Source organism: Fusarium mangiferae, assembly GCF_900044065.1.
Source record: "Fusarium mangiferae strain MRC7560 genome assembly, contig: FMAN_scaffold005, whole genome shotgun sequence".
NCBI classification, from domain to species: Eukaryota; Fungi; Ascomycota; class Sordariomycetes; order Hypocreales; family Nectriaceae; genus Fusarium; species Fusarium mangiferae.
In genome coordinates this window covers 2,721,998-2,736,274 of record NW_024573925.1, presented here as the reverse complement: position 1 = coordinate 2,736,274, position 14,277 = coordinate 2,721,998, and the positions used below count along the sequence as shown (strand labels likewise).

General features: G+C 49.2%; 8 protein-coding genes across 8 annotated transcripts; 4 read left to right on the top strand and 4 right to left on the bottom strand.

Annotated features, from left to right (window-relative positions):
• Nucleotides 1–959: 959 nt before the first annotated feature.
• FMAN_12543 (uncharacterized protein) lies at nucleotides 960–2,391 on the top strand (the record flags this gene model as incomplete). The annotated part of the gene is made up of 2 exons (XM_041831470.1): nucleotides 960–1,009; nucleotides 1,071–2,391. The coding sequence occupies 2 exons, from the start codon at nucleotides 960–962 to the stop codon at nucleotides 2,389–2,391; spliced, it is 1,371 nt and encodes a 456-aa protein (XP_041682030.1).
• A 296-nt stretch (nucleotides 2,392–2,687) lies between these two features.
• Nucleotides 2,688–4,048, bottom strand: FMAN_12544 (putative DNA repair protein UVS-2; the record flags this gene model as incomplete). Its single annotated transcript, XM_041831469.1, has 2 exons — nucleotides 2,688–3,496; nucleotides 3,547–4,048. The coding sequence occupies 2 exons, from the start codon at nucleotides 4,046–4,048 to the stop codon at nucleotides 2,688–2,690; spliced, it is 1,311 nt and encodes a 436-aa protein (XP_041682029.1).
• A 474-nt stretch (nucleotides 4,049–4,522) lies between these two features.
• On the top strand, nucleotides 4,523–6,082 carry FMAN_12545 (uncharacterized protein; the record flags this gene model as incomplete). Its single annotated transcript, XM_041831468.1, has 5 exons — nucleotides 4,523–4,576; nucleotides 4,632–4,687; nucleotides 4,739–4,941; nucleotides 4,998–5,855; nucleotides 5,910–6,082. The coding sequence occupies 5 exons, from the start codon at nucleotides 4,523–4,525 to the stop codon at nucleotides 6,080–6,082; spliced, it is 1,344 nt and encodes a 447-aa protein (XP_041682028.1).
• A 65-nt stretch (nucleotides 6,083–6,147) lies between these two features.
• Nucleotides 6,148–7,640, bottom strand: FMAN_12546 (uncharacterized protein; the record flags this gene model as incomplete). The annotated part of the gene is made up of 2 exons (XM_041831467.1): nucleotides 6,148–7,086; nucleotides 7,137–7,640. The coding sequence occupies 2 exons, from the start codon at nucleotides 7,638–7,640 to the stop codon at nucleotides 6,148–6,150; spliced, it is 1,443 nt and encodes a 480-aa protein (XP_041682027.1).
• A 525-nt stretch (nucleotides 7,641–8,165) lies between these two features.
• FMAN_12547 (putative DUF1237 domain protein) lies at nucleotides 8,166–9,903 on the bottom strand (the record flags this gene model as incomplete). The annotated part of the gene is made up of 3 exons (XM_041831466.1): nucleotides 8,166–8,443; nucleotides 8,494–9,707; nucleotides 9,764–9,903. The coding sequence occupies 3 exons, from the start codon at nucleotides 9,901–9,903 to the stop codon at nucleotides 8,166–8,168; spliced, it is 1,632 nt and encodes a 543-aa protein (XP_041682026.1).
• A 362-nt stretch (nucleotides 9,904–10,265) lies between these two features.
• On the bottom strand, nucleotides 10,266–11,820 carry FMAN_12548 (putative histone acetyltransferase; the record flags this gene model as incomplete). Its single annotated transcript, XM_041831465.1, has 2 exons — nucleotides 10,266–11,344; nucleotides 11,403–11,820. The coding sequence occupies 2 exons, from the start codon at nucleotides 11,818–11,820 to the stop codon at nucleotides 10,266–10,268; spliced, it is 1,497 nt and encodes a 498-aa protein (XP_041682025.1).
• Nucleotides 11,821–12,116: 296 nt separating this feature from the next.
• FMAN_12549 (related to 3`-5` exonuclease) lies at nucleotides 12,117–13,076 on the top strand (the record flags this gene model as incomplete). The annotated part of the gene is made up of 1 exon (XM_041831463.1): nucleotides 12,117–13,076. One exon carries the CDS (start codon nucleotides 12,117–12,119, stop codon nucleotides 13,074–13,076), a length of 960 nt encoding a protein of 319 aa, XP_041682024.1.
• Nucleotides 13,077–13,486: 410 nt separating this feature from the next.
• FMAN_12550 (uncharacterized protein) lies at nucleotides 13,487–14,061 on the top strand (the record flags this gene model as incomplete). The annotated part of the gene is made up of 3 exons (XM_041831462.1): nucleotides 13,487–13,622; nucleotides 13,679–13,971; nucleotides 14,020–14,061. The coding sequence occupies 3 exons, from the start codon at nucleotides 13,487–13,489 to the stop codon at nucleotides 14,059–14,061; spliced, it is 471 nt and encodes a 156-aa protein (XP_041682023.1).
• Nucleotides 14,062–14,277: the final 216 nt, after the last annotated feature.

The following is a 14,277-nucleotide window of genomic DNA, read 5'->3' as shown; positions in this document are numbered from 1 at the left end:
CGACACGACATGGGTCCCGAGCAGGGCATGAGTCTAGGATTTGTCCTATCAGAAGCTATCAAAGTTGCTATATTTCTGGCCAAGGTGACGAGAAGGCCCTATAATGAGCGTCATTTTAGGCCCCAAAGCTTGACATGAAAACCTCGGCCTTGAGCTCAAGCACCGCCTCTATCCGCTTACTTACAGCTCCATCTCGATGATACAACCTCGAGGTCTTTCTGAATCGTACCCAGAGATAGGATTATCACGACGCTGTCTGTCTGATAGGTTTGGCCACAATCTAACGAAACTGTTTTTGGGTACGGATACAGCAGGGAAAGATATCCTTATTGAAGATAACTTTGTACTTGTATGAAGAGGTAGGAAGCGATACTTGCTGAACTCACCGTCTCTTTAGGTTGAAGTACAAAAGCTGGATGAGTTGGAAGTGAAAGATTGTTCTTTGGAAAGCTAATAAAAGGCAATGTGACTCTCACAAAGGATTGGATAAGGTACTTTACCTTTCCTGACCTTACCTGACCTTACCTTACCTACCTACTAACCTACCTAGGTACTAAAGGTAGGTATGCTCTCAAGCACACGATGAGTTGACGGTTGCAATGAAATCATTTTATTGGTTGCCATCCAATGACATATCCAGTACATATCTACCCGCTGGACCACCATCACCCCTGGCAATAGAATTCACCAAACCCCCACTAAGGTACCTAACCTTTAGGTACTATTGTCCCTGGCCAAAGCCACGGGACAGGCAGGGCGATGCCAATGCAAGGTATTGCATTCACCGCGCGCATCCATCCTCCAAATGTGTCGTCATTCTTCTGAACTTTCCTCGACCATCCATCATTTAGTCTTATGACGTGAAAAAGCAGCCGTTCGAAAGATCCTGACTTTTTACCCCTCTCAGTTTATCTCCTGCGATTCTTATCAGTATATACCGATTCAGCTTGCAAAACATCATGGGCGAGCTCGCCGACTACCTCATCAATAACGACCCCAGCTTCAGCAGGTAGCACACATTGTCCCGCGTATCTGGACAACTGTTGTTTGTTTGACTAACAAATCCCGAGGTCACGATTAGCAGCCCGATATTCGGACTTTCGATCACAGCGCACTTTGAATCCCGATGGCTACCAAGCAAACATTTTCGCCTGGCGCCAGGCCCTCTCAGATCTTGTCGCCAGCGGCAAGATTTACCACCGCGGGTCCAGCCCCGATCACTTTGTCCTCAAACTCGACGATTCCTTACTGCGGTCACTGGAATACAAGGAATTTGGCCAGCCCCTGGCCCTCGGAACCGTAGTGCGCGAAGCGACAGCCGGCCGGGATTTTATCCCACTACAAGATTTCGAGAAATCGCAACAGAGCATCTATCAGCGCAGTTGGGCAGGTCTACCATGGAGTGTGATGAGTTGGACTTTGCGACAGCTGGGCGTGGTAGACCCTGCCAGGGGCGATGATAAGCTGCCCACAGGCCAATATGTCATTGTCAAGAACATGGAAGCTGCCGCGAAGGAGCTGGGCGATCTGATGGCTGGAAAAGTGTCAAGATTCGATCGTGTTTTCAGCAGAGCACAATTTCAAAAAGCTTTCCCCCTGGCTCTCGTCAAAGGCCAACAGCTGACGGACTCGGACCTTGACGTTCTACTCAAGTTTTTGTCAAGGGATAAGGAAGTCATCGAATATGATGGGGAAACGATCAGAATTAAGGGCTCTGGGGAGCAGAGCGGTATCACAAAAGAGGACGCTGCAATCGCCTCCCTGAAGGAGCTCACAGAAAGTCTGAAGCATCAAACCGACCTTCTTAACACACGCATCGATGAACTCTCCCAAACAGCTAAGGAAGCCGTCACTAAAAAGAACCGCGTTGCAGCTCTCGCTGCGCTGAAATCCAAAAAGATTGCAGAGACCTCGTTAGCCACTCGCTACGCGACTCTAAACCAATTAGAAGAAGTCTCCGCCAAGCTCGAGCAGGCTGCTGACAATGTGCATCTTGTCAACGTCATGGAGGCTTCTTCTGGTGCGCTGGCAAGCCTCAATGCACAAGTCGGTGGTGCCGAGCGCGTCGATGCAGTTATGGATCGCCTACGGGAGCAGAGCAGTGCGACCGACGAGGTGAGCGCTATTCTGGCCGAATCAACAGGCGAGCCCATCGACGAAACTGCGCTCGACGACGAGCTCGAGGCTATGGAGGCACAAGAGCGCGAAAAGGAAGAAGAGAAGGCGAAGAGCAAGGAAGCGGAGAAACAGAAAGCCCGCGACGAGCGGGAGGCAGCCGAGGCGCAAAAGAAGCTCGACGAATTGCCTGATGTACCTGCTGATGGTGAGGAGATCCGACAGAAGGAGCAGACACCAACATCCGAGACTGGAATTGCAAACCTGGCGATATAGAAGACGCCAGGCGAACGGACTGGGAAGAGAACCAAGCTCAATGCAGGCCGGATGGTTCGTACGTGTACATGATGATATAGTAGGATATCCCTGGCGTTTTGGACTTTAGATTGTACAATTGGGTTTTGTTGATTAGAATCTATACACCAAAGGCACATTTGTTGCGCCATTATAATATCATTAGGTGGTATCTCAATGCATGCCCTTCTATATCTACCATTCCAACCATCAGCACGCAGTTCTTAACCGACTTACGAGTTGCGATCGTAGTTCTTAGGCCAGGAGTCGCTGTGTATTCAGTCTTGTGAGAACCTGTCCTCGCGGGTGTCTGATGGACGTCTGCTTGAATTCCTATTGCTCCCTCGGTGGCCCTTAGACTGAGAATGCGATGGTTCAGGCGATGGACTATCGGAATGCGATGGTCGACCTGGGATTCCTTCCGCCGGTCTTGACGGAAAAGACGAGGGAACTGACACAGCCCGCCAGTCTGCAGAATGATCTTGCATTCGATCGCTGTTCTCCTGTGGTGTTGTATTTCCGTCCACTGTCGACTCATTAGCAGCCTCTTCAGCCTTCTTTTTGGCCTCAAGCCTAGTCCTCTTTGCATTTGCAATCAGGTCTTTAAAGGACGCGTCATGTTTAGCTGCCCATGCTGCACCGTCGAAGTCTTTGTCCTTGATGATTGCTGCATTCTGTATCGATCGCCCTGTTGTTGGAGCTCGTCCTCCTTGTGTGCGTTCCCAGACATCCAAATCATGTAACAATTCGTGACGTTTCCTAGGGCGAGCAGCGTCGCAGTTTGCATTCCATATCGTCATCCACTCTTTATGTCGGCGCTCAAGAAGAATTCGAGGGCCCTGATTTGAAATACCAAGATCAGCCATCTTCTTTCGCAAAGCTTGGTCCTTGAACATGGAGTAATTTATTGCAGGCAGGCGGTCCGGAGCCTTTGTCTGATGTCGCTGTTGGCTGAAGCTGGTGTTTGAACTACTGCCAGGATTTCCCCGTGGCCTTTGCACGGGTCCTGTACATGTCTCAAGGTGCTTGAAAACCTGCCATTCCTTCATTCGACTTTCGCAAACTGGGCACGCGACCAGGCCGTCCTCTAGCGATTGTTAGGAAAGAAGTGTGCGCCTTTGGCACCGCTGAACTCACCTGGCTCCGGCTGAAAATCCTCATCACCCTCTGAGAATTCGACAGTTTCGTCTTCTTCACTAGGAACTGTATATGAGGGGGGGGACCGAGTGTTTCGCAATCGCGTGGATGACCGTAGTCGCTTGCCATCTGGTGCATCGCCCGACTCATGATGATCTTGGACTGCTTTTCGTTTCGAGCTTGTATTCTTGGTATTTGCGTTTCGCGCCAGGTCAAGTGTTGCTGGTCTGGCATTGATGAATGCTTGCACAGCTTCTTCCATTGCCCAATTGCTCCGCAACTTGAGCTCTTGCTCTGATGCGCGACACAGTGGGCATTTGCCCTCATTGGACAAAGCTCGTCGGATGCATAGTGAGCAAAAGGTATGGCAGCAAGTTGTGATCATGGGGGTTCTGTAGAAGTCCTTGCATATTTGACATCGCAAAGCGCTTTCGACTACGGCAAGGGCAGTTAGTGGCGTTGTGAGCCAGTCTGTAGAGTCGGGGACATCATGGTTGGCCATGGGGGGCGCAACAGTGCGAACAGGGGCCAGTGCGAACAGGGGCCAAAGCGAATGAGTAATATGATGAAGGTTAAAATGGTCTTGATATCCTCAGTTGGACTTTGTAAATTTAGGACAAAGATCCCAGACCCAGAATAAAGTGGTCGCGCTGGAGACGCGATCGCTAGGATGACGCTGGTAGTGATTAAGGAACCCGATTCTAGAATAACGCCCCTGGAACAGCCAGGTTGAGTTAGTGCTATGCATTTAGCCGGTTGGCGGCTGGCCTTTTGAAAGCACTCCACGTGATGTCGCGTCCCCCCAACGCGTCAGGTACTTTTCTGTTTCGTTTCCTACTGGGAGAAGCTACCTTGCCTTGTAGTTATGGATCGTTAAATGAGGGACGGCGATCTTACCGCGTATAATCAACCATTTTTCGTGTTATTTGCCCTCAATTTCAAATCACGTTTCAAGACTACAAAAACGAAAAGCAACATGGATGAACATAAAAAGTTTCTGGCAGATCGTCTGCTTAGTGAAGAACAGCCGGTTTGTTTCAGCCCTTTTGTCACGTTCACTTAGTACAGCCACTGATGGAGTGTAGATCACGTATCGGGTTTTGAGTAGAGCTTTGGATGTACATGTCAACACTGCCAAAGAGTAAGCTCGACAACTTCGATAGGCTCCGGAATAAGCTCTGACATTTGACAGGATGCTCTATGACTTTCATAGCTATCAAAATGCGCAGAAAGCTAACTCTGTTCATGCGACATACCTAATTTATGGCACCAAACCTTCGGAGAAGGACGAATCTGACGGCGATGTTGAGATGTCAGGCTCATCGCCCGAGGAGCCCCTTTCAGATGAGGTTCCGACTTCCACACTGACTCTGGCTCGGGAAGAAGAACTAAACGGTACGAACTCTTCAAGGGGAACTCATGAGAACGGCTCGAATTGATTTGTCTCCTAGATATTCTAGCTGCCTATGAGCAGGTAGCTTCGATCCACATTTACAGTCTTTCGCCTCATCCCCAAAAGGACCTTTCCCTCCTGTTAGATGTTGCATCTCAACTCTCGGAGTATTCCTCAAATGGGGATATCACTGCCGTCTCTAAGAAATATGGCGTTATTAGTAACCCGAACGCTCGAAGGAGAGAACGGACGATCCGGCCGCAGCCCTCTACTTCAGTTCCCTCTCAGGCCGTCAAGAAAGAACCTACTGCGTCAAAGTCAACATCCAAGACAACGGTCAAGGAAGAAACGTCAACGGTGAAGCCAGAGGCAAAGCAAATGAAGTCTGCTAAACAGGAGTCTTCAGCTCCATCGTCCAAGGAGGGAACACCAGCTCCAAGTGGCGGGAAGACGCCAACGCCATCTCTTAAACGAGGAGTATCTGGCGGTATCATGCAGTCATTCGCAAAAGCGGCTGCACGACCGCCTAAACCCAAGCCTGCCCCTAAGAAGGAAGAGGACACAACCATGACTCTCTCTGATGACGGCGAGGCTGATGACTCTGACATCGTAGCAACCAAATCCAAGTCCACTGTAGATTCTACCGATATCAAGCGGAAGCGTCAGGAACGTGAGGATGCACTACGGAAAATGATGGAAGACGATGACGAGGAAGAGGAGAAGGAAGACTCCGACAAGGAATCCGAGCAAGCCGACGAAGACATGGAAGAAGCACCAGAACCTGAGCCAGAGCCCGAGACCAAGAAGGAAGAGAGCGAACCAGCAGAAGTGATCTCGAGCACTGGTGATGGGCGCAGGAGGGGTAGAAGACGCGTAATGAAGAAGAAGCGAATCCTTGATGATCAAGGATATATGGGTAAGTCTTCCTTGTGCTACAATCTTATCAGGCTATGATGCTAATTGCCAAAAGTTACCATTCAGGAACCTGGCTGGGAATCCTTTTCTGAGGATGAGGCCCCCCCACTGACCAAAAAGGCAGCCCCTGCTCCCACACCTACACCATCATCATCTACGGGCTCTAAATCAAAGAAGCCGGCGCCAAAGGGACAGGGCAACATCATGTCATTCTTTTCGAAGAAATAGAATGCATTTAGAAAGACCACTCAAAAGAATCAGGGAGGACAACGACTGCAGAAAACATATTCTAATCATTTGTTGGCATCCATAATATCGCTATCGGCCATTGTGCTAGCAAGCGCCGCCTTGTATCTCTCAGGGCTGGCCTTTATCCTCCGAAGCACCTTTGATAACCTTTCAACACCTTCTACCAGGTCCTCTTCGGGGACATATGCGAACGTCAGCCGTACGGCGTTGTCCAAATAAACAGAAGCCTCATCGCCAGGCACTTGAAACATAGTTCCATTTCCCACAACTAGATTCTCCTCGGTCATCGTGACTTCTGAAACAAGCTTGGCTGAGATACCCTCTTCCAAGGTGAGCCACACGAAGTAACCACCATAAACACTGCCGTTGACAAGGCCAGCGTCTCGGATGCCAACATTGAGAGGCCCGAGATGCTTATGTATAGCTTGCATCATGATCCGGTGTCGATGTTGAAGTTGAGGCCTGAGCGTAGTGGCAAGTCGCTCCTGAAGAGCCCCTGACTGAACCAAATCGGCCATGATAGACGCAGAAAACTGACTCGGCGAGCCACCAGACTTTGTTGCACCCGTCTGTGCCAATCCAAATGCAAAAGCAGGAGGTCCTTCAAGCCAACCAGTTCTCATTCCAGGGCCAGTGAGTTTACTGAACGATCCATTACTGACAGCGTGCCCAAAACCATGGGGATCGTTGTTCGCACGACCCATAGCCAAGTCAATGTCACACAGGCGCGGGAGTAGCATTTCTGGATGCTCGTTAGGGCCCAGACTGCTTGAAATTTTGCTAGGGTCGCTGTCGATGCGCCATTGGAGAAAATCGTATACGTCGTCACAAATGATGAGGGCATCATACTTGCGTGCAAGTTGAACAAGAGCTTCGCGACGACGGAGAGACATTGTCTTGCCGGAGGGATTCGAGCAAGTGGGAACCGCGTAGATGACATGTCGATAATGCTTACGGTACTTTCCAGCATCACTCACAGGAGCCTAATCGGCGTCAGTTTACAGACTACTCACAGCATTCGCGAGTATCATACCTTGGCTTCTGGGGCGTGCTTCTCAAACTCAGCTAGTTTGGCCCCCAACGCTTCAATATCAACACCCTCCTCATCTTCTGGCGTCGCCCTCAAGCGTCCCTCGAAGCCGTTGTCGCGGAAGATCTGGAAGACGAGGTGGTATGAGGGCGAAATGCACCAGATAGCCTGAGTTACATTAGGATCTGTGAAGCTCTGGAGAATGCAAGCGACATTCTGACTTGCACCACCAGAGATACAGATACGATCCGGATCTCGTTCAACACGATAGTGCTCCGACAGCCAAGTCGCTAATGCCTCACGTAGCGGCTGATATCCAGAATCTGGACCGTATTGCAGTGCGGGAATGTATATAGCTGGATCTGAAAGGTTGCGCTGAGCAGCAGCTGAGAGAAGGTCAACAGGCAGAAGACCTGGGTTTGGCCAGCCACGAATCAGGTTAATCTGATGCTTCCCCGACTGAAGATTTGAGGGGAATTCAGAAGCATGGGTTGGTTTCGCCGTCATCTTGGCTGTGTTGATGCATGTTGGTGATGACAGTGATGATGATGCTGAGGGGCAATGGCTATTATGGCGACATGGAGGGGAAGCTGCAGCGTCATTAGACAGCAGATAGGAACTACAACGCAGCGTTTTGTGATATTGGTGTCGGCCTCCTTTATATATCGCGTAATTTCTATAGAGGCCAACGTCAACAGCGAGCCCAAGTGAGCGATGTCGGACCGGTTGGAGGATATTCATGGAGCCGAAGACGATGGTCAATGGTGCAGACGGCTAACTTGCCTAGAATGGTGAGGGTTGGAGACGGATAACTGTGGACCTTTCTGTTACAGTGCTCGCAGCCAGTCCATTAGCTCAAAATCTGGTCCGGGGTAACGAGATCCGATAACTATCAGGTTATCATTGCACTGCCTTTTCTTGGGTGCAAGACAACAACATTTGTCTGTGTTCAGACCAGTACAGGAACCATCGAGCATTTATTATTGATTTGTTTGTTGCCACAAACACCATATGGCCCAGCATTCTCGTCAATCATATCTCATACGGCGCAGCGCCCTCACCAAAGATCAAGTGTGGCTTCCTCTTAGCCAAATCCAAGATTGTCGACGCAAATACACCATTTGCCCAAGCAAACCAACTTCTCGTGTATTGTGTGATGTGTTGAACATCAATACTTTCGTGGACCAAGCCCAGCCTGGCAGAGTCGAGCACAAGCTCAATGCAATCTTTGATCTCTTTGTCGTCGTTAGAGGTTCGAGCCTGAATGAGAAGACTCATCGGCCACGCGTTTCGTAGTCCGATATGCGGTCCTGTAAACTGTCAGTGGCAGTACTAATAATGGATGTATGAGAGATCCTACCTCCGATACCCTTGAATGCATCCCCTTCGAGATAGTAAGGGTTTCCACTCTTTTCCAACAACATCTTCCTTGTGTTCCGGTAGATTGGATCGTTGACTTCACAGAATCCCGTCAGTGGAAGTGCCAGTAACGAAGGATAATTGGCGTCGTCCATGAGGATCGACGAGCCATATCCATCAACTTCATATGCAAACACATCTCCATATTTCTTATGCTTGACCACGCCATGCTCCATGATGCCTTCGCGGAGCTTTGCACTCCAAGCCTCTAATTTTTGAGCTAGTGTTGTTTTACCCGCCGTCGTGAGGATCTTGGACGCTCGTTTCAGCTCGACAGACATTTGCGCATTGGCGGGGATGAAGAAACCGAGAATTGTTGCATCGTCACTGGGTCGGAAGGCTGATCGAACCAGGCCTGTGCCCCAGTTTAGAGGATTACCAACACCCTTTAGGCTGAGTGTTTCAGTTCCAATGTCAGTGCGCCGCGAGAATGTGTACTCGTTGCGTTGAAACTCGCCAGTCTTTGGGTCGAAGGTCGACTTCGATTGCTCAGTCAGCACGTTCATGAGGGTTTCAACAGCGCGGTACCATCTCTTGGTTAGAAACTCGGTCGAGCCTGTATGATCGTGGAAATCGTTGCCAAGAGCGAGGAAATGTGCCAGAGAATCTAGCTCATACTTGCACTCGAATACTGCTTGCGGCTCATATGCCGGGTGTACGTTGTCTTCTTGCCCATTAGACGAGAGAGGTAAGTCGCTGATGGGCGGAGGTTGAAATGCGTTACAGTACGGGGACTCAATCACATACTCGGCCTGAGTATTGATGGCACCGAGCAATAATGTGTGAATGGCTGGATCTTTCTTCGCAAGCGGCTGGTAGGGGCGCAACTGGTTTGTTGAGTCGCGTAACCATTCCGCGATAATGTCACCCGTTATGATGAAGGACTGTGGTCCCTGCCAAGCTCCCTCGTCATGGAAGCCCCCAAAGCTTCCCATGCGGAAGAACCCTGTATCTTCTTTTCCTTTGGTGTGGAACTTGACGGTTGTATCGGTCGTCGAAGGGAATGCGTTCTCGAAGAGTCGTGCTAGATCGGGGTCTTTCATACGCGACGTCACATCTTCAATGACCTTTTCGATAGCGTCTGATTGAAATGTCCGGCATTTCGTGCTTGGTCTTTGGTAGGGGAGCTCTCGAGGGCCAGTACTGAAAGGCCGGCTATGCAAAAGTGATGTCAGAAGGGTTCAGGATGCTGCACAGCAGGAATAACATACTGAGGATATGCTGCATATCGTGTATAGTCGGGACATATGCGATGGTAGTCGCCAAGAGGTCTCTGTTCGTCATCTGGACTGGCGCTGGCAAGGGTCGCGCTCAAGCCAAGCAAGCTTGATGCCAATATGCGAAGTGACATGATGGTAGGCTCACTAGAAGGTGTGCTGTTGACTCAGGGATGGCAAAATTAGGATGTAAACATAGCAATTTCTTGTAACTTAGGTCGGTGTGAATTGGACGTAAAAGGCTAAAAGTCAACACGAGAATGGAAGTTGTAAGAGTTGAAGTGTTACAGCTGTCGCATTATTATCCCTCCGATTACGTAGGGCGAGACAAGCTCGGCCAGAGCTCCAGCGTGGGGCTCATCAGCCAAACCATAAGGTAGCGTGCGTGCGTCATGGCTTGTGCAGCCAACCGATATATATGATATTGATGGAACAGGGGTATCATTTAAAGCTATCTATACACACATCGCTTGCTATCTCTACTTCATGTCTATAATTACCAACCCCATGTCCGGCTTGAAGCTGTGAACACTGGGGGCTTCCATTGAATCTTGGTTGGGTCCACTGTTCGTTTCCTCTTCAACTTGGTCTTCTCCCGTTGCTGGATCAACTTCTCAGGAATCACAATCTTGTGGTCGCTCTTGTGGTATACCTGCATCCTGAGAGCTTGCAGGGTGTGCTCCACGTCCTGTGTTGTCATAGCCAGCGCTGCTGATATCGCCTCGATCGTGACCTTCTCCTCACGCTCGTTGTATCCCATAAGTAGCTCCAGAATGTTCTCTGACCAATACTGTCGGTAACTCAGCAGACCCAAATCCGACAATGGCTTTTCTGGAGACCCGAGCTTTCCTTCAATGCGAGAAAGTTCATACGAGAACTGAATCAGAAGTCGACCATAGCCTTTGCGTTGGTATTGCGGCATGGTTAGAATACAGGCAACATTGTATCCGTCCGCACTCTCTTTTTCCTTAGAGAAGTATCCTACCAAGTGACATCCCTTTTCGGTTCGCGCAGTCATGACATAGAACAGGAAGGGGTCCACGTCATAGTACAGTGTCTTGTGGTCAAGAAACATCTTGGACAGCAAACAGAGGTTGCGGCACCACGTTCGTTGTCGCCGACCATCGATTTCAAAGAATGATATATCTTCGTTCCGGTAAAGCTCGTTTCCAGGTGGATGTTGTAGCGTGCACTTTCGTCGATGTCGCGTAAAGGCCTTCTCATCTCCATAGTAACTTAAACAGAATTCGCAAATGAAGATCACATCCTCCTGACTGAAGATTTCGGGATAAGGTGAAAAGTACCAGGGGTAAAGGTCGAAACGCCCAAATTGTACCTTGGAGATATTTCGAATTCGAGATACTTCGGTCGGGTTCTGTGTCATCGAGCCGGATGTGCGGAGCTTCTCGATCTCGACTTCACGGCTGAATTCTGCTGGTTCCCTTTTGACTTCAGCTTCCTTCTCATCTACATCCATGTCGTCGCCTCCACCAGGTGTTGCACCATCAACACTGGCGCGAGCTTGGCTTTCCCCATCGGGCCCGATCGAGGCAGACTTCTGACGATTTTGGGATTCTACGAAGTCGAGAGGGACGTCAGCTTTGAATTCGAGTCCAGGAATTGAGATACCTACCAGTCCATGGATGTGGGGTATTTGCCTCTGAAGCAACCGATTGCTCCCGCTTCCCAGGCCTCTTTTGTGACTTCTTAGAAGGTTGTGTCTTCTTGGATTGTGCAGCGGGCGCTTTCTTCGTTTTGGGGTCTTTGGGCTTGTCCTTTTCTGGGTTTGGCCATTCGACCTCTCGAGTAAAGTCCAGCCTAATCACAGGAACCCATTCATCTAATCGTTTATTGAAGTTATCAAAATTGCAATAGAATTGCTTGCCGCTTTTTGTCGTCTTGATACTAAGGATTTCGGCGCGTCGTGGTTGACCTTCCTTTTCGACCCAGGCAATACAACCTGTTGTTATTGTCTCTGGGGTCGCAAGGCTTTTTAGTCGAGGCTCGCCTGAGCCCACGGTGGGTTCGCCGCTAGGTGTGCCACCGGCCATGATGGAAACAGGATGGTTGGATAATATTTGATGATTGTCGCGTTGATGGACTCGTATCGCAAGATAGAGAAGGGAAGGAAATAATCTTGGAGGGGCATGGCAGAAAATGGGTTGGAGTTCTTATCAGTAAGGCGGTGAGAGCGATGCCTATCTATCCTTTCTTAAATGCATAAACTCTGTTAGACTCATCACTCGGAAAGCCGCCCGCTCCATCTGGTGCTCTTTTTGCGACTTGTACAAACAGTTCAATTTTTCTTCTAGAAATTCCATGTCGAGCGTTATCTTCTTTTGAGAAGATGGCGGCGCTTTCTTCCAACTGGAAGAAGCTCCAGGCGAAACTCAAGGAAGAGTCTGCATCAAATCCATCTCTCAAGCGCAAATCAGAGACCTTACCAACGAATCCACCAGCTAAAAAGTCCAAGGTGCATAAGTCGCACCCAAAACCGCTTAGAAGACCAACAAAAACAGCTCAAACAACAGCCAAAAAGCCAATGGGTGGCGTTCACAGTTCGAAAATTGAGGAGCCAGTATCTGGGACCTCAACATCTCTTGCACTATGGGCCGAAGACCATGATGTGTCTGCAGAAGCCCTGGCAGAGGCATACAGTCTGGGCGCAAAGGACAATTCGATGATGCTCGCCTCAGCAAAGGACAAAATCAACCATGGAATCACAGAAGGGATTGAGGTTGGGAAATACATCGCTATCGATTGCGAAATGGTTGGCGTGGGGCCAGGTGGTCATGAATCAGCTCTCGCTCGCGTGAGCATCGTCGATTTTCACGGTGTGCAGATTTACGACTCTTATGTGAAGCCTAAGGAGAAGGTCACAAACTGGAGAACAGCGGTCAGTGGAGTTGACCAAAAGAAGATGAGATTTGCAAGAGAATTTGAAGAAGTTCAAGCAGACATCGACAAGCTTCTCCAAGGCCGAATATTGATTGGACATGATCTCAAGCATGATCTAGACGCCCTCATTCTCAGCCACCCCGGAAAAGACATACGCGATACCGCCAAATTCCCAGGGTTCAAGAAATATGGAAATGGAAGAAAGCCAGCCCTACGGGTTCTCGCTCAAAAGATCCTGGGCGTTGAGATACAGGGAGGCGCACATTCTAGTATTGAGGATGCGCGAGCAACTATGTTGCTTTTTCGCAAGCACAAGCAGGCGTTTGACGTTGACCATGCAAATCGATATGCGCCGAAACCAGCATCAGGCGGCCAAAAAGGCGTCAAATCGAAAAAGAAGAGAAAATGATGGAGTGGCATAAACAAGTACATCCCCAAAAAGTTTAAGATACCCATAGAGCAAGAACTATTATTTATTGGATAACCATGGTTTATCGAAGTACGCCCTGATTTTCAGAGGTAGGGAACTATCCTACCAACCATTGACCTTGGCATTCTGGGATTAATTTGTACAGAAGAAGCCCAGTTTGGTCGTAATTTCTCACCGGGTTAAACCAGCTGAAGTGAGACCAGAGTTCCAATTCATAAGGCAACCTGAGTTCATGTTGTAAGAGAGGTGCTAATATGTTCCCTACCGACACACTAGACCCCGTTTTGACTGATTGCGTGTGAGATAAGATAAGCCTGTCACCCTCGGAGCTCTTTACGCGTCTCGACGCGTCTCCTTCTCTTCACAACGAACAAATCAACCCTACCACAATGTCGCAGCCAATACTCTCATTAACACCCGACGAGAACAAATTTAAAGCTGTGGCGAATCTTTTGCCATGCCGTATACACCATGATGGGTCAATTGACCAGGCATCGACATTTTGGACCCCGACTACCACCGATGGTTTGTGTCCCTGGATACGAATCCCGTTGCCATGAGCTTACTGATAGTCTGAGAAGAGGGCACAAAGCTAGCATATTTCCGAGGCAGAAAACTTCAAGGAAAGGTGGTCAAAATGCCAGAACAATGCCGAGGTGTTGTTGTCGAAAGAGCTCCCGAAAAGGACCCCAAAAGTACCAACGAGGACGTGATAGAGGATCTCGATGCCGACCAAGAGCCAGAACAAATAGGAAGCATGAAAATAACTGCAGAGTTTGACGAGATGGTCGTTTGGGGACATGAGACTGTGGCAGATGCCAGTGCAGATCCTTATGTTCGTAGTATGGAGGAGTGGCTTCAGATGGCTGACCGGGTATGGCTCGATATTGACTGGGCAAGAATCTGTTGCTAACTTCTATAGATTCACTCTTACTCGCCGTCTGCAGATACGACACAAAAATAATGTGGGCGACAGTGACCAAGCGTCGACCTGCTCCGTCCACCACAAGCTGGTTGTTGACATCGTGAGATATCAAGGTCGTCACCTCGAACTGACCAAATACTCATAGCACTCAAGACTACGTTAAGATATTGTCCTACACCTGTTCACGTCGTTGTTGAAAACTCAAGTATAGACCTCATGCAATTGGGAACAAATCGTTTTAAAACAAGGCCTAGG